The 27,201-nt window shown below is 33.9% G+C and overlaps 1 protein-coding gene across 1 annotated transcript in view; it reads left to right on the top strand.

Annotated features, from left to right (window-relative positions):
• The window catches only part of Su(var)3-3 (lysine-specific histone demethylase Su(var)3-3), a 648,388-nt gene that overhangs the window by 29,120 nt on the left and 592,067 nt on the right, over positions 1-27,201 (top strand). The window contains exons 3-4 of the mRNA XM_090409239.1: positions 6,560-6,638; positions 20,032-20,124. Of these exons, the coding sequence (XP_090265365.1) occupies positions 6,560-6,638; positions 20,032-20,124 (172 nt within the window). The remainder of the gene's footprint in view (positions 1-6,559; positions 6,639-20,031; positions 20,125-27,201) is intronic.

The raw sequence follows: 27,201 nt of genomic DNA, 5'->3' as shown, positions 1-27,201 counted from the left end.
TGTCAAATCCTCAACGTCACTTGAATGAATGAGGATGGGCTAGCAATTTGGGACTTGTAGCCAACCAAATTGCATTCTGTATTGCGTTAACCAGAAACAAACATGATGAAATTTCATGTTGGATGGGACCTCAAACAAAGCCACCCTCCCCTTCCCCCTGCTGTTTTTGTGAGGAAACCAGGTCAAACAGTGAAAAGTTATCTACCAAAATAAACTCATTGTCAGCATAATTGAAGATAGGCACCATCTTCAATTCTGCTGATATTACCATTAAGAGATATTGATGGAAAAAGAAGTCAAATCAACAGAAGAACTAGAGAAGTATTACAAGGACATAATTGATGTGACTGAGAGCATAGGTTTTCTTAAATAATAAATATAACTAAAGGAAACACGTATTAACCACAGTGAAAATTATTTAATTGTAAATATTTCATCCTAAGTATCTTAGGACATCATCAGTACATTAGTTTAAACAATAATAGGAATAACATACAGTTAGGGCACATGATTACAATAGAATCTCATTAGACGTGCGTAACGTGTTACAGAAGTAAAAAAAATAATAATAATAATTATTTTACACAATTTTGTATGACAATTTCCCATACTTTAGGAATAGTAAGAACGTCGTTGCGGTTTAAATTTGGTCTGTGTAGTAGGGCTTCAGAACTTTCTTTATATAAACGTTCATGTTTATATAAAGATCTATGTAAAAGTTTAGACTTTTCCCAATGAATCCTATGGCTTGGATTTTCAATTCCATGTTGAGAGAGGCCTGATTTCTGCGGTTTAAAAAGAAGAATGTGGTCTTTATGTTCCGAGATGTGTTTCTGAACAGACCTACCTGTCTGTCCAAAGTAAGACAATTTACATGAGCATGGAATCTCATAAACGCCAGGCAACATCAAAGGTGAGAGTTTGTCCTTAGGAGAAGGTAACAAGTTGTAAATTTGGTTGATAGGTTTGTAAGTAGTGGCACAATTGTATTTCTTCATAATTTTAGAAAGACGTTCGGAGATGCCTTTGACGTAAGGTATGGGAATCCTATGGACTTCTTCTTGTCTGGTTTGATGTGTGGGAAAGTGACTGATGATTTTTTGAGTTGTTTTAGGATTATATCCATTTAGGATGGCTGTATTTTTGATTACTTCTAATTCTTAGTTTAGAGATTCTTCAGAGGAGCAGAATTTGTGTGTTCTGGAAACTAGTGATTTAATAATGCCAGATTTCTGAGATGGATGATGAGCGGAAGAATTGTGAATGTAGTGACCTGAAAATGTTGGCTTGCAAAAGACACACGTGGCGATGGAACCATCTTCTTTTCTTTGAATAAGTAAATCCAAAAAGGAGATACCCTATGGAGATTCTTTTTCTAACGTAAAGTTGATGCAATGATGAAGAAGGTTAATTTTATCTAGAAACAGTTGTAATTCATGTTAGGATGATCCCAGACTGCAAATACGTCGTCAACATATCTTAACCAAATTTTGGTTTGGGTTCAAAAGTGAATATTTTTTCCTCAAGGTGTTCTAGAAACAAGTTTGCTTGGTTTGGTGATAAAGGAGATCCCATTGCTGTTCCTTCTTCTTGCTTGTAAATTTGACCTTTCCAGGTGAAGTAACCTGATGCAATAACAAACTTGAACAATTCTACTATATCAGACGGAAATTTTTGAGTTAGTAATTCTATTATTTCTTTATGGGGAATGTTTGTGAAGAGGGAGACAATGTCGAAGCTGATTAACAAGTCAGTTTTTGATAGTTGAATGTCTTTAATTTTTGTGTGAAACTCAGTAGAATTTTTGATTGAAGAGACTGAGTGGCTTATGTGAGGGAGGAGAAGGTTAGATAAGAATCTTGATAACTTGTAAGTTGGACTGCTGATACAGTCTACGGTGGGTCTGAGTGGAACATTAATTTTGTGTAGCTTAGGTAAGCCATTAATTCTAGGAGGTCTGTCATGGTATGTCTTAAGTTTTTGGATTGTTTCTTCATCTAAGGAGGAAGTTTCATTAAGTAGCTTATTTAATTTTCTGAGTTGACGTTTTGTAGGATCATAATCCAATTTGGCGTAACTATTACGATCTCAAACAAGTAAATTCATTTTTTGGTCATATGAATTGGTATAAGAACCACAGTGGTATTTCCTTTATCAGCTCTGGCAATGATTATGTTTTTATTACGTTTTAAGGAAATAATAGCTTTCAATTCTGATGGTGGAATATTTAATTCCGAAGGTTTGGCATTGTAGATCACTTTAGCTACCTCAAAACGAAGTCTGTTGGCTTCAGTACTGGAGAGATGGCCGATGTTTCTTTCTATATTATGTATGAGGTCTGAATGTGGGAAACATTTTGGTGAAATCGCAAATTTATGGCCTCTTGCTGAAACATTTAATTCGTCTGTTGTTCGTGGACGGTTAGATAAATTGACTGCCCATTTTTCCGTTGGTAATTTGTTAGTGATCTTTTAATCTAAAATTGTGTAAAATAATTATTATTAGTTTTTTTTTTTTTTAAAACTTCTGTAACACGTTACGCACATTTAATGAGATTCTATTGTAATCTTGCGCCCTAACTGTATGTTATTCCTATTATTGTTTAAACTAATGTACTGATGATGTCCTAAGATACTTAGGATGAAATATTTACAATTAAATAATTTTCACTGTGGTTAATGCGTGTGTTTCTTTTAGTAATGAACTTACCACAGGTTTCGTTATTTAAAAAAATAATAAATATAAGTTGTTATATTCAGATACTAGGGAACGGGAATAGGTAAGTGTAGTGATAGCTTTCAACACCAAACACAGTGATAAATTTCTTAATTGATAGGAAGTTTCAATTAGAGTTATGTGGACAAATTTCAAAATGGAGAAGTGGATAATGAAACTTATTTGTGCTTATTGTCCCACAAAAGAGAGGAGGCATTTCTCCAAAGAAGTGGAGGAATTTTTCATATCATTAGAGAAGATATCTGACATTAAAAAAAAACTAGAAAAGCTTGTTCCATGTTGGAGATCTAAATAGTAGGGTAGGAAATGAGTCCCAGGCATATATAAATGTTTTAAGAAAATTTAGAGAAAAGGGCAAAGCTTATAATATTAGCAAGTGCCTACCAGATTTCTCTTCATGAAACATGTACTAGTCATCACTAATGCCATATTTCAACATAAAGATCTACACAAATTCAAATGGAAAGAAGCTCAAAAAACGAGAAAAGACTATTATATTAGACTTGTTCAGGATACAAGAGCAACCAGAGAATTTGAAATTGGAAGTGATCATTACTTAGTTTTAAGCAGGATTAAAATGAATATCATATTTAAAACGTGTAAAAAAAAGTTTTAAAAAGAATTAAAGTTCACCAGCTTTTACAGGTGAACTATAGACTGAACTAGGCAAATATTATTCGAGAAAAAAATGACAGTTTGATAAACGAGAACCAATCTTTGGAGTCTCAGAGTCAAATTCTGAAGAAAACATTGATTGATTCAGTTAAGAGGAATATGGTGAAATTGTCTATAAGAATAGAAAAATCAGAAAACTCCACGGATGGACACAAAGAAGTCAAAGAGAGCAGTCTTAGAAAACAGGAATGCATATCATCTGACATAAATTCATAGCATTTAAGTCACCAGATCTTCTAAGAGAAGACAGAGAAAAATGTAAGAAAACAAAGCCATGTGCTAAACTGGCTAAACAAACATCATGTGAAGACTTTGGTGAGAATATAGAAGATAAATATCAGGAAGGTGGCAAAATGTTCTGGAAGCTATTGAAGAAACTTAGAAATGAAGGAAAGAGTACTGTAAAAGAAATCAAAAATGATAAAGCTGACGTAAATTGAAGATAAAGATATTCTAGATGCCTAGAGTCATTACTTTGAAAGACTCTTAAACAAAGTAAGCAGTGACATAACAGTAAGTAGAAAATAGTCAAGAGGAAGGGAAACAGTATTTTACAGGTGAACTATAGACTGAACTAGGCAAATATTATTCGAGAAAAAAATGACAGTTTGATAAACGAGAACCAATCTTTGGAGTCTCAGAGTCAAATTCTGAAGAAAACATTGATTGATTCAGTTAAGAGGAATATGGTGAAATTGTCTATAAGAATAGAAAAATCAGAAAACTCCACGGATGGACACAAAGAAGTCAAAGAGAGCAGTCTTAGAAAACAGGAATGCATATCATCTGACATAAATTCATAGCATTTAAGTCACCAGATCTTCTAAGAGAAGACAGAGAAAAATGTAAGAAAACAAAGCCATGTGCTAAACTGGCTAAACAAACATCATGTGAAGACTTTGGTGAGAATATAAAAGATAAATATCAGGAAGGTGGCAAAATGTTCTGGAAGCTATTGAAGAAACTTAGAAATGAAGGAAAGAGTACTGTAAAAGAAATCAAAAATGATAAAGCTGACATAAATTGAAGATAAAGATATTCTAGATGCCTAGAGTCATTACTTTGAAAGACTCTTAAACAAAGTAAGCAGTGACATAACAGTAAGTAGAAAATAGTCAAGAGGAAGGGAAACAGGATGCATATCAATATTTCAGGTAGAAAAGCTATCAGAAGCCTGAAATGTGGAAAGGCAGCAGGAGCAGATGATAGTTTCTAAAATAAAAAGCCAAAAGGCTTCATAAATCAAGTGGATATTAAATCCAGCATTATTTCAAAGCCGAATACAGAAACTACAATTGTTTCTGTATTCGGCTTTGTACAAATTTTGTACAAAGTTTCTGTATTTGGTTTCATACAAAATTTGACCAGAGAGCTTATGGGAATACACTCGCCAGCATTTACGAGTTGCCCTAGCAGAACCTTATAGGAGAACATGATCGCTGCCCAAGCATCCATATATTCTCCTCCTATTGGTCCATTTTGATAAGGTTTCACTTTCCTGACAGCTGTTTCGAACTGATTGGTTCTCCTCAGAAACCAGGTAGAAACCTTAAGAGGCTAAAAACTCTCATTCAGTACTAAGGAACTTGAAGTGTCGGAGAGGTGTATTTTTCTTAAGTGAACTCTCGGTCGGTGCGTGAAGTATTTACTAAATACTTTAAATACTAATACTTTAATAAATTAAAATAAAGAGCCCAAAGGCTTCATTTTGGCGATGCAAAGTTATATAAATCAAGTGGATATTAAATCCAGCATTATTTCAAAGCTGAATACAGAAATTATATAAGTTTCGTACAAAATTTGACCAGAGACCTTATGGGAATACACTCGCCGGCACTTTACACACTGACCGAGAGTTCGCTTACATAAAATACACCTCTCCGACACTTCGAGTTCCTTAGCACTGAACGAGAGTTTTTGGTCTCTTAAGATTTCTGCCTGGTCTCTGAGGAGAACCAATCATTCGAAACAGCTGTCAGGATAGTGAAACCTTATCAAAATGGACCAATATGAGGTGAATGTATGGACACTTGGGCAACGATTATGTTCTCCTATAAGGTCCGGCTAGGGCAACTCATAAATGCCGGTGAGTGTATTCCCGTAAGCTCTCTGGTCAAATTTTTTTTAAAACTTTTATAGTTTCTGTATTCGGCTTTGAAATAATGCTGGATTTAATATCCACTTGATTTATATAATTTTGCATTGCTGAAATAAAGCCTTTTGGTTCTTTATTTTAGTAAATACTTTAAGCACCGACCAAGAGTTTGCTCGGTCGGTGCTTTTTCTAGGTGCAAAAAATGCACCTACAAAAATACACCAACCATTTTCTATAAAAACTATGCCATTCACATCTAAGTATGTTAAGAAATACACCAAATATATCTTCACTGTAATTGGAACCAACCAGTCATTTGAACAATTGATAACTTCATCCATCATCTTGTAAGCAGAAAAGAGAAAAAGTTTACTTTTAATACTTAAGTTGAATCATGTATTCATATATTAATAACAAGAGATCTAATACTGAACCTTGGGGTACTCCACTCTTAACCACCTGGCCCTTAAACTTCCCACTGAGCACTACTTCTTTGGTGCATTTCAAAATCATTGTATTACTATTATTGCAATAACCTGTATGGAGTCCACACACCCTCATCATGGGATATTGTTTGAGGAATAAAGGGCACTAGAGTCCTAGTCAGGACTTTTCAGCAGTTTGGGATTGTTATTTATTTTATTATTTTTTTTAAGGAAACACACCATTTGCTTCAGTTGTTTGTTATCAATATCAGTGAGGGTATTGAAGCTGCTTGCTTGCTACAAGATTTGAATTCCAGGTGGTGTCAAAGATTGAAAGATCTTTCACATCTACAAACCAAGTTTTATTATAAACATTCTTAGTATAAATGCCAACGATCATCTATAAAAACTATTCCATTCACACTTAAGTATGTTAAGAAATACACCAAATATATCTTCTTTGTAATTGAAACCGTTGAAATGATTGAAGATGGCATGTGAATCTTTGAGTTTCACAATGTTAATGTTGATTATTGAGTGGTTTAAACATTAAGTAGTTTAAAAAATATTTATTGTTTCACATTATACAAATCAGAGCATTTTCATACTATACTTTTTTTATATTTAGTTGCAGCTCTGGTTAGAGAATCCAAAACAACAGCTGATTTTTGAAAATGCTCTTCCTCAGATTGAACCACCTTATAACAGTAAGTACATGTTTAATTTTTGCTTAATACGTTATTTTTTTAGTTTTCAGATAGTTTCACTGAATTGCAAATTCTATGTAGTATTTTCTAATACTTACTGAAACCTTTTACTTTCTAAATTTAAGGTGGCAAATGCTTTATAGCTTGCACACACTATATATATAGATTTTTTTTTTTCTTTAGTTATGGAAGAATGTGTAACAAGACTGTTAGTTTATATATTCCATTTTTTTTAGATTAAATTAAAGAAGTTGAATTTATTGAGCTGTTGTGAGAGAACTTCCTCACTAATTCTAAGTGTTTGATCTGATTATAGTTTTCAGGGGAGGAGGGGAAGTTCATTTAAAGAAATGCCTGTACTTTTGCTGGTTGGTGACAGTGATTTTGCTGCTGACCTGGAAAGTGGCTGAGTATATAAATATTTCACTCAGCAAAAGTTACATGCTGAATTAAAAAGCAGGATCGGGGATGATTAACAGACAGATATCAAAAAGTGGTATGTATTTTGTATTTTGGTGTGATTAGAGTTCCAGTGGCATATTATATTAGCAGGGTTATGCTACAAGAAACCGAGGAGGCAAGGGATCTTGATGTATTGGTGGATAGGAATTTGAAGTTCAAAGATCACATAGCAAAAGTTGCAAATACAACTCAGAGGATAATTGCAATGTTGAAGCAAACCTTGACATGTAAGGATAAGGAAGTCATTTTGCCTCTTTATAAAGCTTTGATAAGAACCACACCTGGATTATTGTGCACAGATATGGTCTCCTGGGTTCCTAGGGGATAAAGAAGCTGTGGAAAGGGTGCAAAAAAGAGTTACAAAGATTATATCCAGATTATGGGATTTAGATTATGAGGACAGATTGCAAGTATGTGAATTGAAGAGTCTGGTTAACAGGAGAAAGGGGGGGGGATATGATAGGGATCTATAAATTTTTTAATGGGTGTTATTGGATATCATTTGTTGAAATTTTTCTTTATATGGAAGGTGGGAGAGAACACGATGACATCCACGAAAATTAAATTTGCTCACAGTCAAGAAAGGGGTAAGAACTCTTCTTAGAGAAGGTTTTTTTCTTAGAGTGCTTTTAGGGGGTAGTGAGTGCATCTAGTGTAAATGAATTTAAGGGAAGGTATGACAGTTTGGGTGAATTGTAGCCTTCCTCGATGATTCCTTGACTCCCTAGAGGTCTCAGATAATAATAATGATATGTCCTCTAAACTCTAACTCTGTCTACCACCACTCCTAAATCTCTAGCTTCATCTATTTCTAAATCAATCACAGCTTGTAATCGATTTATCCCAAAATGCATTACAGGAAAACCTCGCTTAATGCGATTATTGCATTAAGCAAATACAATAAACAATAGGAATAATTATAATTCATCCATCAGTTAGAATAAATTTGGAAAAAAATTACATTATAAGCTATATTAGAGGATAAAATCATCAAAGTTAATAAAAATCAATTGCATAAATTTTTATTTAATGTCTAAACATTTGATCGAGCTACTTTTTTACAAAAAAATTAATTCAAGATATTTGAATTGTGCTTGACTTTTTCATCTTGTCATGCAATTTGCGATAGCTGGCGATTCGCTTTATCAAGATTTCGGCGGACTTCGAAGCTTCATTCCATATCAGGATCAGCATCAAACAAAATTTCCATAGCATGCTCGATGTAATTGAAAACTAGCTCAAGTTCTTTTACAGTTAGCGTCTTAGTCGTAACATTCTGTGTTTGCACTCTTACTTCATATGCACACTGTTCTTCTAGTTCAGGGGTTGGCAAACTTTTGAGATGAAAGAGCCAAACCTGTCCCTCACAACAATTTAAAATTGTTCGAGAGCCATAAATATATTTTTACAAATAAGTAAAATTTAAAGTAATATTATAGTAAATTTATAGTAATATATAACAGTTATAATATTAATTATATCTTTGTTGAATGAAGAAAAAATCACACAAAAAATTGCAGTCATTGGTTTTAATCAGTGTGAGCAATGAGCTTGCATTTCCTTAGAAAGTTTCTGTTTGTAGAAAGTCCGGTTTGTAACTAGTCATTTTTAATTTAAGGCACGATTCCAAGTGGCATCAGTAATTTGGCTCCTCAATTTACATTTAATGAAATTCATGTTAGAAATCGATTGCTCACATAGATATGTAGACCCGAAGATACTGAGAACACCAAATGCAAATTTTTTCAACTCATGATATGAAGTTCGGAAGACTATTCCTAGTATTGAAAAGAGTCTGCCTTCTGTAGTTCTTTTATAGTAGTCTGCTTGCGCTGTGAAATCAGACTGCATTTTTCTTTTTTCCAGTTGTTCTATTTCAGTACCAAAACGTACAAATTTGGAGCTCCATAAGTCTTTGCTTGTCAAGTCCAGCAGTTGTATTTCAAAATTAGTCGTGTCAGTATCAAACGGAGAAAAATTTAATTCGTTCACATTGGCATTAAGAGGATTTGTAATAAAAGCTAGAGTCGCTTTATTATTTCTGAATTCCTGAAATCTTTGAAGAAAAGATTCTCTCATGTTTAAAATTGCTATCTTGAAATAATCTTTGTTATTGAAGGCATTGTTTTCTTGGCGATATTGAGACAAGTTTGGGAAATGAACTAAAGTTCCCCCTCTCTAAATCTTCAGCGAACAGAATCAATTTCTTTTCAAATGAAATAACTTCCTCTAGCATTGAAAAAGCGGTATTTCCTTTGCCTTGTAATTTACGATTGAGCTGATTCAGTTGTGATGTAACTTCCATCATAAAGTACAATTTTTGCAACCACTGATCTTCTGTTAATTCTGTATATTGAACATCCTTGTTGTCGAGGAATAGTTTGATTTCATTTATGAAAGATGCAAAACACTTTAACATGTCACCTCTGGAAAGCCATCGAACCATGTTGTACTGGAAAAGATCTGAACACTCACTCTCCATTTCACTTAGCAACTCTTTAAATTGTCAATGGTTAAGTCCCATTGCTATAATGGTGTTGGTAATCTTAATTTCCAATTCCATAATTTTACCAATTTCTTTTGTAAATGTTTGTGCACAAAGTGCTTCCTGGTGGAGTATACAATGGAAAGTAATCAGTTCATGATTAATTTTTCCTTTAAAATTGAAACAAAATTTCAATTTGAAACCCTTTTTTGCTCCAGTCATACTTTTTGCACAATCAGTTGCAATTGACACAATTTTATTGAGTGGGATATGATTTTTTTCCATGCATTCAAGGACAGTATTTGCTGTGTCCTCTCCACCTGTTTAGCCCTTGAGTGGCAATCCCAGAATTTCTTCTCTCAGACCCTCAGATGATACATACCGCACAAAAAGGGAAACTTGGGCTGTGTCCTTGATGTCGCAAGACTCATCTACCACAATTGATAATGCTGAGGCTAATTTAATGTCTTCGACAATGTCCTCAAATGTGACTTTGAGGACATTGTAACTGTCCTATCTGATACTGTTTTGGCAGATAATGGTATGTTTTTAATTTTGTTTAAAATCTCTGCTTTGTTTTTGAAATCCCGAAAAAGTTCTTCAGATGCATTAACAAAACATTTTATGTATTCACAATCTGTGAATGGTTTTCCTCTCTTAGTGATCTCCTGACTCACTACGAAGCTTGCAATATTAACATCATTGGCAGACTCTCTCCAATAATTAAATACAGAACTTGATTTTTCAACATTTTCTGAAGTTCTTCAACTGCTATCTTTCTCGTGTCACTGGCAGGATATTTTCTGGCAAATATGGTATATTTTGTCGTGAAATGTCTCTTCAAATTTGACTTTTTGTTGTGCGCCAGTTTTTCTTTGCAAATAAGACAGGTTGGAAGGCCATCTGAGTTCGAGATAAATGCGAAAGATTCAGTCCATTCAGTTTTAAAGTCACGATGCTCATCTTTTTTTTTTTCTTAATTTTTTTCTTTATAGCCATGTTGAAAAGCACCCTAAACAATATATTTTATTTAACACGTTATATAAATACATTATATAAAAAGAAAATTAAGAGAATTAAGTGATTATTCAAAATAATAAATGACAATAATTCGAAAATATAATAAAAATAAATCTCACCAGTAACACATTTTATTGTAACAGTTGCATGTGAAATAAAACCTGCCGCGGTAAATCGTGACCATCAATGTATCTAAATATAATAAAACCAATATTATTTATATAATATATATATATATTTAAAATAATTGCCTTTATAATAATAATAATTGCCAGGTTGCCTTTATCACCTTAATGCAGTTTCTGGATGCACCCAGCCAAAAGAGAATACTAAGTTGCAGAAACAGCAAAGCGACACGGACTCCGCTTTCACATTTCGCCATTGCCAACGTTGCCTTGCCCAGTAGAGGGCGCCTGTGCGCTCACTTATTATTCACGTTGTTGCTCTGCAAATGACCTCAGATGTCGAGGCATCCTAAAACCTAATCTTAAGTAGTCACCATTATGTGAATAAAATCCTTTAAAAATTTTATAAATGAAACTATGACAGTTTGATTTTCATTTTCTATTTTACTTCAGAGCCACATGTACATACCCAAAGAGCTGCATGTGGCTTGTGAGCCGCAGTTTGCCGACCCCTGTTCTAGTTGAAGGAGATCATGTTCTGAATGGGAATCGAGCAAGTTTCTCACATCTTCATTGTCCAATTCATTAAATCCAAGTTCTTTTCCAATTGCTGATTTCTTCAGTAATGTTAGATCTTGGAATTTGCTCATGATAAACTAACATAGGCTTGAGTTTAATAAAAGCGTAAGACGATCTTTAAATAATTTGTATCCTGGTTGAGATGCTTCAGTTTTAGCTAGGAAAGGTTTTGTTGGCATACGCTTCCAAAAGAGGCCAATTTTGTCGACATTAAATATTTGCTGATCGTCATAATCACCCTCCTGAATTATCCTTTGCAATTCTTCAGGAAACTCAGCCGCAGATTTTTATCAGCATGAGCAGATTCCCCAGTTATTCTTACGTTATGCAGTCCAGTTCAATTTTTAAAACGGGCAAACCATCCTAAACCCCAGTAAAGCTTTCACATTCCTCTTGAAATTTGGTCTCTTTCAATGAGGTAAAAATATTGAGAGCTTTTGCCTGAGGCCTGGTTGACCGAGTGGTTAGCGTATCCGCTCTCCAGCCAAAAGGCTGCAGGTTCGAATCCCGCCTTGGACATGGGTGTTTGTGATTGTCTGTGAAAGTACTAGTGGTGGTAGTCGGCGATAGATGGCATTGGTGGTAGATGATGAAGGTTGGTGGAGTAGTGAGATGAGGAGTTGTAGAGTAGATGCCCTCCCTCGATGAGTCTTTGGACTCCCTGGAGGTGTGATGTAATAATAATATTCACTGTACTAAGAGGTATTCTTTTTTGGTTATAATCCTCAATCCAGAGTGATAGAAGATGTGCCATTTCAGTCATTAAATGGCTTCTATTTCGGCGTCTGTATCTGTATGCTTAAAGAAGCAGTAACAACTTTTCCTTGTTCTTTGTATTCTTTGCTCTTATTTAATATAGTTCCAAACTGTAGACTTGCTGTATTCCAAGTCTCTCATAATCATTGTATTACCACACCATTTTCATGTCTCTTAATGACTTTCAGCTTTTCCACTCACTGCAGATTGGTGACAAAAAATGTCGCGTAAAGTAAAAAAATCAAGTTAACTGATTAATCACTCGCTTAAAGTGGGAAATAATATCATTTCAGTCAATCGCGCTAACTGATTATAGCGCATATCGAATTCACGTTAAGTGAGATTTTCCTGTATTTTACATTTCTCCACATTAAACTGACACCCATTATCTTTTGTCCATGCTGACAGCCTATTTATATGATCCTGTAAGTTCTCCCATTGCCTTGATTCACTATTGTTCTATCTAATTTTGCATTGACAGTAAACAACTGAATATTATATAGGATATAATATAGGAAATAACCTTTCAAGTTATTTTCTATATCATTGTGTTCAAATTAAACAGCAATGGTCTTAGAACCTTGATCAAGATATCTGTTCAAAAGTCACCCTCTTATCCACATAACCATTGTCATATCCATCTGCATTTGTTCTAATTTGTGTAACAGAGTTCCATGTGGTATTCGGTTATATGCCCTTACAAAATCCAGTAGAATCATCGTGTAACCATTTCCTTTATCGAACTCAACTGTCACTCTATTAAAAAAATTAGTAAATTACTAAGGTATGACTAACTCTTCATAAAACCAATTTGCTTCATACAGTATCATATTCTTATCCAAGCATTCTTGAATTCTCTCTTTGACCAATTTTTCCTGTATTTTTACTGCCACTCCCGAGATACTGATTGGTCTATAATTTGCTACTGTAGTCTTAGTACCTCCCTTACACAAGATCATTATTTTGCCCTCCTTCAACTCCCTTGGAACTTTACCAGAGCTGAGACTTAAAGAGCCTAGTTAGAGATATTGCCAGTTCTCTTGCACATTCTCGCAAAGCTGTTGCTTGGTTACATGGTGTCAGTTGAAGACATGATATCACTAAAAGAAGACATATGCAAGTGTTTGTTAAGTGAGGTCCTTGAACTTTTATTGTATTCTGAGGAATTCGAGATAGATAGACAGAATGAATGAGTAAAAGCAACAGAAGTAAATAAAACAAGGAAGTTCTTATATGGTCAAGTGAAACTACAGAACTTTTAACTGAATACCATGTTCAGTTTGTTTTGTAAGGTATTTGATGTTGTCTCTCAGAATTGTATTTAACTGTGAGTCAGAAAGTGAAAGATGATTTATTTGGCTAATACTATGCAATTCCTAGAATGGGCTATTTAATTATTTGTATATATTAAAAGGTTAGATATTTTATTTATTTATTATACACAGGTATTCACAATAATTTTATTGCTGCAGATATTTCAACCAGAATCTAACTGGTCATCATCAGTGCATCGGCATCATAATAAAAAAGAAAAAAATAATAATAAAAAAAATTAGATGTATAGAATAGTTGAAGCTAATATACTAATTGTAATTCTGTAGAAAAAAAAGGAATTCAGATCTCCTTAGAAAGAATCTTTTAATATTATAGAATTTAATCTATTGTATATAGTTATATGTTTACAGTAAATATTTTATTTTTATAATTGAGCTTCATTCTTTGAATATACATAACATGTTGATCTTTGAAGTCAATGCAACATCATGAATACGAATTTGAAACATTCTAACCAGCTAAAATAAAAAAAAAATAATAATTATATTGTTATCTATACCTTGCTACTGGCTTTAATATATAGGTTGGATATAAGTGGGGAATAACATAGTTGGAGCAATCAAACTTCAAATATAACATCAGAACAATAGTTATAATTTCAGAGTCAGCATAGTGATGAACAACCGATGTTTCTTTGTTAGTTTTAATGAATATCCACTCGACCAGATTTCCTTCATTAAGCCTGCATGTTATATCCTTAGCAGCAGGTCCCAAATACTTTTTTGCATACTCAAGCAACTCATGAACAACATCTTTCTCCTTAATACATTAAAATCATTACCAATATTTTCATCAGGAGAATGATCAAATGTCAAGAACAGCCACAACTTATGCCAGCATTTCTTTAGTGCTCTATTTACTCAATGTATGATGAAAGAAGGTATGATTGTAACTTTTTGACGAACTAAAATGCTTCTTTCATGTTAAATTCTTTTAATAAATTTTTATAGGTTTGTTAGTATTTATGACATCCAGCAACGGTCACCTTTGTGCTGAATGCAAAAGCGTCATGTCTGATCACTGAAGTTAAGCAGTGTCAAGCTTGGTTTTAGTACTTGTTAGGGTGACCACCTGGGAACACCAAGTGCTTCATTCTTTGAATATACATAACATGTTGATCTTTGAAGTCAATGCACCATCATGGATATGAATTTGAAACATTCTAACCAGCTAAAATAAAAAATATATATATAATTATATTGTTATCTATACCTTGCTACTGACTTTAATATATAGATTGGATATTAGTGGGGAATAACGTAGTTTGAGCAATCAAACTTCAAATATAACATCAGAACAATAGTTATAATTTCAGAGTCAGCATAGTGATGAACAACAGATGTTTCTTTGTTAGTTTTAATGAATATCCACTCGACCAGATTTCCTTCATTAAGCCTATGTGTTATATCCTTAGCAGCAGGTCCCAAAACACTTTTTTGCATATTCAAGCAACTCATGAACAACATCTTTCTCCTTGATACATTAAAATCATAAATCAACTGTTTAGACTCTGGTACTTATAAGACAGTATTTTGAGTTATGCTGAGGTTGTGAGTTCGGAATAAAATTTTTCGGTGGCTTGTTGGTCTAGGAGATATGATTCTCACTTGGGGTGCAAGGGATCCCATGTTTACATCCCGAATGAGTCCAACTGACGTTTTTAGTTGGTGGTGGGTGGTAGATGGTGTTTTGTGTGTGTGTGTTGATGTAGGAATAGTCATTGTGTGTAGTTGGAGGATTAAATAAGTGAAATAGTGAGATGTTTGTAATGGATTCTCGTAGACAGGCTTATATGTTGGTTATGCATTATTAAAACACTTAAGGAAATGAACAACGTAGTTAAGGATATAAATTAAATTATACTTTAATAAATATTTTCCAATATTTCGGCAACGTCACGTTGCCATCTTCTAAAGGAACTTATAAAAAAGGGGCACGTGCATGCAGGCACTACAAACACAGTAACTGGGAATGAAGAGATGAAGCTATTGTTCTCCTAAAAGTCCTGATGGTGCCCTCTTTTTTTAATGCTTGTAATGGAGTAGAATGCCCTCCCATGATGAGTCCTTGGCGGTGCCACATAATAATAATAATAACAAACATTTCAAGAAAAGTGAGAGATTCTCAGCCTTCATAGAAAGTGATGTTCTTTGGTCTTGGGATTAGATAAGGAATGTACACTTTGGTGGTATATACACTGATTAAACATCCTTCTTACAGAGGAGTTCTGTTCAGCTAACCCCAGAACTGAACTCCTCTGTAAGAAGGGTTGTCAGAATGAGATTTGCAATCTCGCAGGTTATAAATGTGCATTATGCTTGGATTTCAGGAACAAAAAAACTTTTCAAACCATTATAAGCATAATCTCAAATGGCAATCTAGCTATTTTTATTCACACAGTATATTATGATATAATATTTTTTAATGCCTTCAATGTCTCATTACTAGTGACCTACATCTGTGTGTGGCCGCTGTGTTTGAGTACCCAAGGATACTAACCTTAGATTATCTGAATAATGTTGACCTTCTTTATCCTCTGCTGTTAATGTATTTTGCATAGTGTATTGCCTGTAGAATGCAGTTTAATCCTCATTATACACCTTTGGGGCTGAGGTGCTCATCAGCTACCAGTTTAGCAAATTCGTCCATATACTTAATAACTTCTTCATGGTTTGCAGATGCTTTTCACCACACACTTTATGCATGAAATTTCCATGATGTTTCTTATGATATGATATATGAACCCAGTATCATATGCATCACACAGTTTCATCATCAAAACACTTTGGTCAAGTTGTTTCACAACTTCTACATTATCTTGTATCAATATTTACTTGCTTATGCTTGACACCACCATCAACTGCATTTTGCTTACAAGCCATAGCCATAAATGAAAACAAAATGATGTGATAACCACTACCAGCAGCAGATGTTGATTAAGCAAGCACGCAACACCATCTGTTGGCCCAGTGAGCTTTTCATTTGGTCGAGGGAGTTTCAAGCACATTCTAGTAATTTTGTCTGCACTAAAGGAGATGCTTGCCAGAAAATCAGGTGTACCTGTATTTCATTTTGAGTATATTAAAATGTTGTCACTATAAATAGCAAGTTAAAATGCAGATGTTTTAAATACATGTGTTCTAGGTTAAAACTGCATTGTTAGAACTACTGGATTGAAGACATTTAAAGTGGGATACATCTCTTCATTTCATGATAAGAATCCTCAAGGAGTGTATAGAATAAATATGCTAGTACACCATAATTAAATTTACATTATTAGTAGCTTCCCATTAACAGTTTTCTTCCAAATTAATATGTTATTTTTCTGGCATCCAGTATTTTCAGATCTGACTTTTCAGTTTTCTAAGGTGCTATTTACTGGATCAATCTGTATAGATGGTTTTCCTTTGGTCTCTTTTCTTCATCCTAGCATCAAACACTAGCTCTACTCAATTTTCTTTTTATGTTCTTTTTAAATGACCAAACCACCTTAGATTAGCTCTTCCCACATTCTGATCTGCAAATAATGTCATGTTCTTTCTAAGCATTTTCATTTCTAATATGATACTGCTGCCATCGATATTGTGTCTTCAATCTCTTAATTTTCTTCTGAATTCTCATATTGTTAATATTTGATTAACTTCTGATTTTATTTCCAACTCAACTTTTAGATCATTAAGTTAAAATTGAATTAAAAAATGATTTGCTAATTTCCTTCTTATTCTATATAAATTTATTTGACTGCCTTGCACCATATAGATTTGCTTATTCTGTTGTTTATTTCCATATTTAATTTGCCATCTTCAGAAGAAAAAAAAATTATGCCTAAAAATAGCTGAAAAGTCTTATTTATTCTATAGGTCTCCACTAAGAATACTTTTCATGTTTTCTATTTGCTGCAGGCATGGTATCCATCCTTTTTTGTTATTATTATTTTTATTATTATTACTGATTGTTACACCAAATTTTAAGGCAGTTATTCAGTTTGGAGTTGGAACATTTGTAGTGAATTTATTGTTAAGTATAATATCTGTTTTTAATACAGTTGACTCACTATTGGAGAATTCCTTGCTGAAATTCATAAAGAAGGAAAGAAGGACATTGCTGGAATAAATAAAGGAAAATACATGAAAGAAATCATAGACAGATCTATGTCCATTTATCATGAACAGATCTATTTATACATAAACTGTATAATTGCTGTAACAAATTTGGTATGAAAATCAATAATAAAAAGACATGGAGATAGGCCAGATAATCGAAAACATCAGCCTGTATCATAAAAGATGAAACTATAGAATAAATGAAACATTTCATCTATTAAAGTACAATTTTTAGTGAAGATGGTAAATTAAATATGAAAATAGACAACAGAATTAGCAAAGGTGGTATAGTAATGAGTCACTGATTAAATTCTTGTGGAATAAGAGAGAAATTTGTCAAAACACTAAATTAGTTGCATGTTAGACTGTCCAAACCAATTTTAGCTTATAGGTCTGAGAGCTGGATTAGGGGAAGAATAAAGAAAAACAGTTGATCAAAGATTGGAGACCACAAAATAGGGTTCTGAGAAAAAGTAGAGAAGTGAACAGATGGCATCAATTGCATAGCCACATTAAAAGATGAAGATATTAAAAAGGAACTTGACATAGTTATTATTCAGGAATGTGGAAGCACAGCTTTTGATTGGGTTTGGCCTACTGTCCTCCACCCTCTGAAACTGGATCACCAACTTTCTCACTGGTTGCTCATTATTAATTATGGTGGTTGGTTTCCTCTCCTCAGATTCTGCCACTAATGCTGGCATATCCCAGGGTCCCGTGCTTTCACCCACTCTCTTCCTCCTGTATATAAATGACCTGCTCTCACAGACTTCAAATTCTATCCATAGCATCACAGATGACAGTACACTCCATTCCTTCTTTTCATTTCACAGACTTGTAGTGCCTGATTGTTTAGAGCCCTTGAGATCCACCTTAGACAGTATCCTGAACTCTGATCTAGCTATATTTCACTGGGACAAGGACAACCCTGTAGACTTCAGTGCCACAAAAACTCGGTACTATCTGATTCCTTGCAAGAAAAAAGCTCATATCCTTTTCCCCTAACCTTCAGTAATAAATATGATCAGGTTTCCCTTTTTGGACTAACCTACACCTCCCACCTTTCCTGGCATAAATGCATCTCAACCATTGCTTCTGCACTCACCAAAAAACTTGGTGTACTTTTCCCACTTAAGTGACCAAGTTCTGAGAAAACTGCTTCACACCATTACAGCTGCTAACGCTATACAAATCCCAAATCTGCCCAACCAGGGAATACTGCTCATATATTTGGGATAGTGCACCAAAATCCTCTCTAAGGTTGCATGATGCTATCCAAAAGAGGTCAGTCTACTTAATTAATAATCTTTCTCACAGATCCATTTCACTCCTTCTCTGAATTGGCCACTGTCATTCTTCCACTTTCTTCCAAAATCACAAGAGCTGCTGCTAGCCAACACCCATTTAGCAGTCCAGCTTGAAACTTGCCAAACCAACTTCTCTACCTCTTCTTTCATTCCATCTGCTTCTACTCTGTGAAACAGCCTCTTCCATTCTGCCTTCTCCAAAGAATGCAACCTTCAGCTGTTTAAAAAAAAAAAAAAATTGAGAAGATTCATTCTTTCTCCTTACTCTCTCTCATACACAACACTGATATGCTATAGACATTGCAATTTTTCGTATGTAGGTCATATTTAAAAGGGGAGAGAGGGAAAAAAAAAGGTGATATGGTCTCTTAAACAGAATGAGAAAGAAAAGATTTGCAGAACAGTATTTGATGCCCAGATGCCAGGAAAAAGATTCAGAGGAAGACCAAGATTTAAGTGGATTGATGCAGTTAGAAGTGTGTCTTAGAAGACTGAAATATAAGATCTGCAGTATTGAAGTTTTCTGATAGATAACGGACTCATTTTGAGAAAAAATGTTGATTAGAAGTTGGTACAACATAATAAGTTTACATTATTACTATCATAGTATCCTGTGTGTGTGTTGTCTTGAAATGGTATTAATCTCTGAGTTATCATTCTACTGATCTTAACATAATACACATATCCTTGCATTTAAAAGATAGCGTTTATTAACTACACCTGTTATAATTGGTTCATTTGGAATTTCTATTCTTGTCTTATTTTTTTAAGTGGACAGTATCTCAGTAATTTATTATTTTGAGACACTGTTGTGTAGCAGTGAAATATCTGCTGTTACAATATTCCACTTCACTTTTTTTCCTCTGTAACCATGTATTTTTCTCTTTATATAGTATATAGCCTTGAAATTTCTTTTGTGTATTGCATATATATTGAATAAACAGTATATATTAGTGCAATGTCATCAATGAATGTGAATGAGATTTCAGTTAATTAAGAATAGCCATTATTATAAAAAGCAAAGGGTAAATAGAAGATAAGCTATTTTCACATATACTAAAGTTTCTCTGTAACATAAACCTTAATGGGTAAAAAGTTTTTGAAATTATAGTTTAAATTAGAAATTTTAATTGTGAAGTAAATAAATGAGTTGTGAACACTGCCCTAATGCAAATATTTATATGCATTTCTTTTTATCCATTTTCTTATATCTTTGTATAGGTGATGGTCCATTAGTAATGAGAATCCATGCTTACTTAGAAAGACAGGGTTATTTCAACTTCGGTGTATTCAAGAGATTAAAACCTTTACCTGGTATATTTCTTTATAATTTAAATTATTAAATTATAAATAAATTTAAAAAATATTTACATTTAAGCAACTCACCAAAATTATATTGTTGATCTCCTGTTATCCTTCTTCTCCAATTCTTGTGTAGATGACCTAGATAAATTATCTTCCACTGTACCAAGATCTTTTGTCATAAAAAAAAAAAAAGGCTTCTGCCTAAAAACATATCAGAAGAATCCGGAGTAGCTTAGATCCACAAGTCTTCTGATCCTGATGGTCTATTTGTCTAATTATGTTCAACAGTTGCACTTAATAATTAACTTATTCTGTAGGCTGTTTTTACCTGAATGGTATCAATCCAGTACCATGGAAGTAAGCCTGAATTCAGTCTTTTCCAGAAGAGAGAGAGAGATAAAAGTCAGCTACCAGTCTTACTTTTTTATATTTTTTCATGCTTTCTTTAAAGTTATTATTTTAATTAATGTCACATTACCATATATTCTCTATCTAACATGTATTTTTGCACTTAAAAGTTACCTTAATCTTTTTCAAGTTAACAAATGTCAATTGGGATTTACTGACATATTTGTAATTTCATTTACATTTTTAATTTAATCAAAATTTTAATTGGCTTAAACCACAATGTAAAATGATGGCACAGCATGACAGAATTTTATGCCAGCTGGCATGTCACCCGGTTGAACAAGGACCCCCCATTGTTTTTACCAGGGATCAGGATGAAAGTGAAAAGTCAGCTACTAGAATAAATCTTGAAACACATCCTAACTCAACATCACCACCAGAGTTCAAGATCGGCATACTATCAACATAAGAAGCCTGTATGGCAAAGAAATGGAGCTGCCTGAGGAATTGGATAAGTACCAGATCGAAATGACAGGGCGACTGAAACAAAAATTTGCCTACATCACTCTACTTGATATTGCCTGCCAAAAAGACAAAAACAGGTGAGATCTTTCTAAGCAATGAATATAAAATATTATATTCAGGCAATAACAATCAGGGAAAAAAAGGAGTAGCTATAGTATTCAACACTAAATAGAGGATAATCTTCTTGAATGGCAGGCAATATCAGGTAGAATGATGTAGGCAAATATCAGAATGGGGAACTGAACAATGAGACTTATTTGTGCCTATAGTCCCAGAGAAGATTCTACTAAGGTAGAAGTAGTGGAGGAATTTTTTTTTCAGACTTTAGAGAAAACAACTGACACAATGAAAAAGGAAACTATGGTCCTTTTTGGGGATCTGAATAGCAGAATGGGAAATGATTGTCAGACATACAAAAGTATTTTGGGGAAAAATTTGGAGAAAATAGCAAAGCTAATAATAATGGCAAATACCTGTTGGAATTCTGCTTCCAACATGGACTGTTATTACTAACACAGTGTTCCAACATAAAAATGTGCACAAATTCACACGGAGAGAAGAGATGCAAGGAATAAGAAAAGTCTCATTGACTGTTATTGCTGATATCGATGTTTTCTCATTGGTACAGGACACTAGAGTGTGCTGAGAATTTGAAATCGGAAGTGATTGTAACAATATGGTTATGTTTTATATCCACATTGGCTGCAGCATTTGTAAAATTTGTCTTTACTTTATTTTTACCTTAATTATTGTATATACATATATACTAAATAGAGTTAATGTTTTCTCCTTCACTTTTCTTTCTTCACTCACGGCGAGTTCATGTCCCCCCCCCCTTTACTGCCTTACCTTTATCCTTATCATGAATATGACTGGCTTTAATTTTAACTGCCGCCAGCTATATGTGTGCAACTTATTCAGTCCCTTATGCTCTTCAGTTTGACAAATTATTTGTTTTTCGAATGTGCCAGCTGAACCAAATTTCTGAGAGTGAGAGATTGAAATGGCAATCCAAAGGCCCATAACTATTTCTAATTATCGAACTCAACAGTTAATCTAGTCGTGGCAATTTCCTATCATCACACAGGTACATAATTTTTTTTTGAAATAGTGCATTGAAATGTGCCAGCTGAACCAAATTTCTGAGAGTGAGAGTTTGAAATGGCAATCCAAAGGCCCATAACTATTTCTAATTATCGAACTCAACAGTTAATCTAGTCGTGGCAATTTCCTATCATCACACAGGTACATAATTTTTTTTTGAAATAGTGCATTGGCAAGAATTGGATCAGTGTATTGTTTAACAAGTCATTTATTTTAACAAAAAAAAATGTAAGTACAAATGTTAAAATAAAATAAATGTTAGACAAGTAATTAGTTATGGCTATCCTTCCTAGCTTACCTAAATTCTGATTATCATATACTATTATATATCATATGCTACTATACATTACAGTACTATAGTCTACTCTATTATACATAATTAAGACAAACACTTATCTCATACTTTCACACAGTTGTACATATCCGTAGCACAAGAACATCAATATGTTACAGCTACTCACAGGTCTTCCTTTACAAACAGTCTGTTGTATTAAGCCAAGGTTCCGTTAGGACATCTCATACCATTGCCTTGATTAGGATGCTTCTTGTTCTCACTTGAACATCGTGGCAAATCCTTTCATCTTTAATGGTGGCTTGATTCGAATAACAGGCGATATCTTTCTTTTTTCCTTCCCTCTGTAGTCGACGACTGGATGATTTTTTTTCAAATAAATTCCTGGGGAGACTTGGAGTTCACTTTCGAAACCTTTCCGTCAATTTCTAGCCACAGGAGTTGATGGTCATGGAGAACCATGGCAACTTTGGAACTTCTCGTAACACTCAGAGACACCAGTAAATTCCAGCGGGGAACTCTATTAAACCCTTGTGAGTGGGTGAACCCCTAGAGGATGAGTGAATGTAGTCTCCTACTCACCAGGTCGCTTAAATATCCTTTTCGTTCTTCATCTTTTTCTTGGCAAATTTCGCACCTATCCTCAGATCGATACCACTTTTGCGCTCTTTTTTCCAAGGGCTTTGTTTTCTATGTTTTTTTAACTTTCACAAGTGCCCCTGACCTTTTCCTTTAGGGTGTTTCTTTTGTTCTCTGCTTATCTGGGCAACTTGTCTACCGACTCATTCCAAAGAATAATCCTCCTTTGTTTTGAACATAATAGTTTTACAGGTAACAGTAATTCATACATATTATACTTACAACTAATTTTTTTTTTTATTTTACATCATTTTACGTTATAATTTATGTAATATTCTGATTTGAGACCCCTGTAAAATTGAGCTCGGTAAGTTATGGAATAACTTGTCATGCGAGATATTACATGATCACCATTTAGTTTGAGCAGGATATAATTGAATCTCATATTGAAAGAAGAACATTTAAGGATTTAAACCAAATAAAAGTGAGCAGCTCTCAGATGTGAGATGTGAACTGTAGACTAAAACACACAAACATTATTCAAGAAAAAATGAAAAAGTTTGAGAACAGGAACCAGGCTTTTGAGATTCAGTGACAAGCCCTGAAGAAAACATTGATTGATTCAGCCAGAGAGGCATATGCTGAGGTAGTCTGCAAGGATAGAAAAATCCTAACTCCATGGTGGACACAAGAAGTTAAAGAGGCAGTGAAGGAAAAGAAGAAAGCATATAAAAAGTTCCTGGTGAATAAGTCATCTTGTGCTCTTAGAGAATACAAAGACAAATGTAAGAAAGCTAAACACTGTGTAAAACTAGCTAAACAAAAGTCATGGGAAGACTTTGGTAAGAACATAGAAAATAAATATCAAGAAGGTGGCAAAATATTCTGGAGGTTGTTGAAGAAGCTCAGAAATGGAGGAAAGGGTGCTGTAAAAGGAATTAGAGATGATAAAGGTGATATGAAAACTGGAGAAAAAGATATCCTTGAAGTATGGAGTCACTTCAAAAAATTGCTAAATTAGACAATCAGTGAGAGCACAGTAATAAAAAAACACTGACCAGGCATGCAATCAGGCATACATATCCATACTTCAAGTAGAAAAAGCCATAAAAAAAAACCTGAAATGCGGAAAGGCAGCAGGAGTAGATGATATTCGACCAGAAATGCTGAAGTATGGAGAAATAAAAGTCTTGCAGTGGCTGCACTGCATAGTTCAGACGGCCTGGACAGAGGGATGAATTCCAGATAATTGGAGTAGAGCTCTGATAGTACCCATTATACAAAAAGGGAAATAAAACTGAATGCGAAAATTACAGAGGTATTTCCGTACTGAGCGTTCCTGGTAAGATTTATGCAAGTATACTTGAGAAACAGTTGAGAAGGATTGTGGAAGGGAAGCTTGGTGAAGAGCAAGCTGGATTCAGATCAAATAGAAGCTGTCATGATCAGATTTTCACTTCACAACAAATAGTTGAGAAATTGTGAGAATATAACAAAGATCTGTATTTAAGTTTTGCTGACCTGCAAAAGGCATATTCCAAGGTGCCAAGAGAACAGCTATTCAAAACATTACAGTTATATGCTGTGAATGGAGCATTATATCAAGCAATACTTAGTCTTTATTCGAGTTGGAAGTCAGTGGTTAGAATTGAGGGAAGTACAGGAAGATGGTTTGATGTTAAATCTGGTGTCAGACGCTCATGTACATTATCCCCTCTGTTATTCATTATCTATATGGATCACATTATGAAGGAAAGCAGTATTAAACCTGATATCAAAATTGGAAATGTTAATATCAGCTCTTTGCTTTATGTGGACGATATTATACTTCTAAATAAATCTGCTACAAGTCTGCAAGATTCCCTGACTAAATTGAATAACTCTTGTAATAAATTTGGTATGAAAATTAGCAATAACATATAAGCAAAGACAATGAAAATAGGCAGAAACATTGAAAATATCAACTGCATCGTGAATGGAAAAACCTATAAAACAAGTAAACCATTTCAGCTACCTAGGCACAATTTTTAAAGAAGATGGTAAATTAAATATGGAAATGAGCAATAGAATCAACAAAGCTAGTAGGTAGGAAGTCGACTGAATAAATTTATATGGAATAAGAGAGATATTAGTCAAAACACTAAACTGTATACAAGGCAGTATTGAAACCGGTTTTAACTTATGGATCTAAGAGCTGGATTTGAAAAAAACACTTGATCAAAGACTAGAGACCACAGATACGAGAATCCTGAGAAAAATTAAGGACACGAACACATTGCATCAATGGCAATATCTTATTAAAAACGAGGATATTGGGAAAGAACTTGACATTGTTGGCATCCAGTGTGTTAGCAGAGCTATGTTCAGCTGGTATGGTCACTTAAACAGAATGGGAGAGGAAAGATTAGCAAAAACAATTGTTCTCTGCCAGTTCAGCAGGAAAAAGACCCAGAGGATCACCAAGATATAATTGGATTGATTCAGTAAAAAGTGCCTTAGAAGGCAGAAATATAAGAACTGATAATGTTGGAGTCTTGACAGATAACAGACTGATTTGGAGGAGAATTGTTGATAGGAAGTTAGTAATGATTTAAGTTTTTTATGTAGCACTATCATAATATCCTGTACACCCCTTGAGGGTACATGTCAGGAATTTGATGATGATAGATATCAAAAGAGGAGTGAGAGAAGGATGTATAATATCCCCTATACTCTATACTTTTTAATATATATACACAGTGAAATGTTAATGAAAGAATTTGAAGAAATTGAAATGGGAATAAAATGGTAGTAGAATTAACATTATTAGAATTGCTGATGATTTGGTGTTCATAGTGAAATCAAAAACAGGTTACAAAATATGGATGAAATACTAAACAAAAAGAGTCTGAATTATGGCTTAGTATTAAATACAGCTAAAATGAAGTATATGGTAATAAAGGGGGAAAAAAAAACAGCAACAAAAAACAAATTTAAGGTATCAATGGGATTCATTCAAAATGTGAAAGCTTATAATTATTTAGAAGTAGCGATTACAGAAAATGGACCAGCAGTTATGGAAATAAAATCAAGAATAGCTAAGGCAAAAGAAGCATTTTGGAATAATAAAATCATATGTATATTCCACATTGAATTATGGATGTGAGACGTGGGCATATACAAAATCCATAATCAGAAAATTGCTGGCCTTTCCTTTCAGATGTGGTGTTATATGCTATAGGAGAGTACTGAAGATTTCTTGGAAGGATAAGAAAAAAAAAGTATGACATTGCTCTGGGAAGCTTTTTTCACTTGGTAATACTATAAATTAAAGATACCAAGAAATTATACTTGGTTTAATCCTTTATCCAAGTGTAAGTAAATAAAGTTTGCACCTGAAGTATTTTTATGACAGGGGAACTCGTATAAAGTAGCTAGGACTTCACATCAGCTGCTTTAGTATTCCATAATGCAAAGCACATTTCCTTGCAGATGTATAATGCTATGCATTATGGGAAGGGTCACTACCCAGACCGGTTTTGACCTTTATTGAGGTCTCTTCGGTGGGCCTCTCCTCAGGTCTATTCCCAATTTGTTTTATATGAGAAGTCCATGTTTTTTAACTTGTTATTTTTTCCAGTTCTTTTGTAGTTATTTACACACCTGAAGAAGTCGGCGTTCTGACGAAACTAGTCGTGTTTGATTAAAGTTTTTATCATACCTTTCTCAGTGTTCCTAGTCAGTATAATTATTATTTTTTAAAATGTCTACAAGCCGAGTGAATAGAAGCTATAATATATATATATGTACCAAAGTTTTTTAACTTGGGTATATTATGTATTCAAGATACCAAGTAATTTTATATAAACTTGGTTTTATAAATACTGAGTAAAATACTAAGAAAAGTGATCAGAGCTTTATCCATCTTTACCATGAGTTGCCTTGGACTTGCACTATTTTCAGGTGCAAACTTGACTTTCTTGTCTGTTTGCTTATTTGGGAAATAGGATTAAAACCAAGTTTATATAAAATTACTTGGTATCTTAAATATATATATATATCTTCCCCACTGTTGGGTAAAGGCCTCTCCTATAGTGGGAGAGTATTTATACAGTTGTATGAAGGTGAAAAACAATCACAAACATCCATGGCAGGATTTAAATCTGCTGTAGCCTTTTGGCTGGAGAGCAGATACGCCAACCAGTCTGACACCTATATATGCCACTTATTTATTACATGTGTTCTGGTACAGCATGACT

The sequence above is a fragment of the Typopeltis vanoorti genome, chromosome 19, assembly GCF_054136105.1.
Source record: "Typopeltis vanoorti isolate ZY-2024b chromosome 19, IOZ_Tvanoo_1.0, whole genome shotgun sequence".
Lineage (NCBI taxonomy): Eukaryota > Metazoa > Arthropoda > Arachnida > Uropygi > Thelyphonidae > Typopeltis > Typopeltis vanoorti.
Note: the sequence above shows the minus strand (reverse complement) of the source record. Positions and strands in the feature narration are given on the sequence as shown.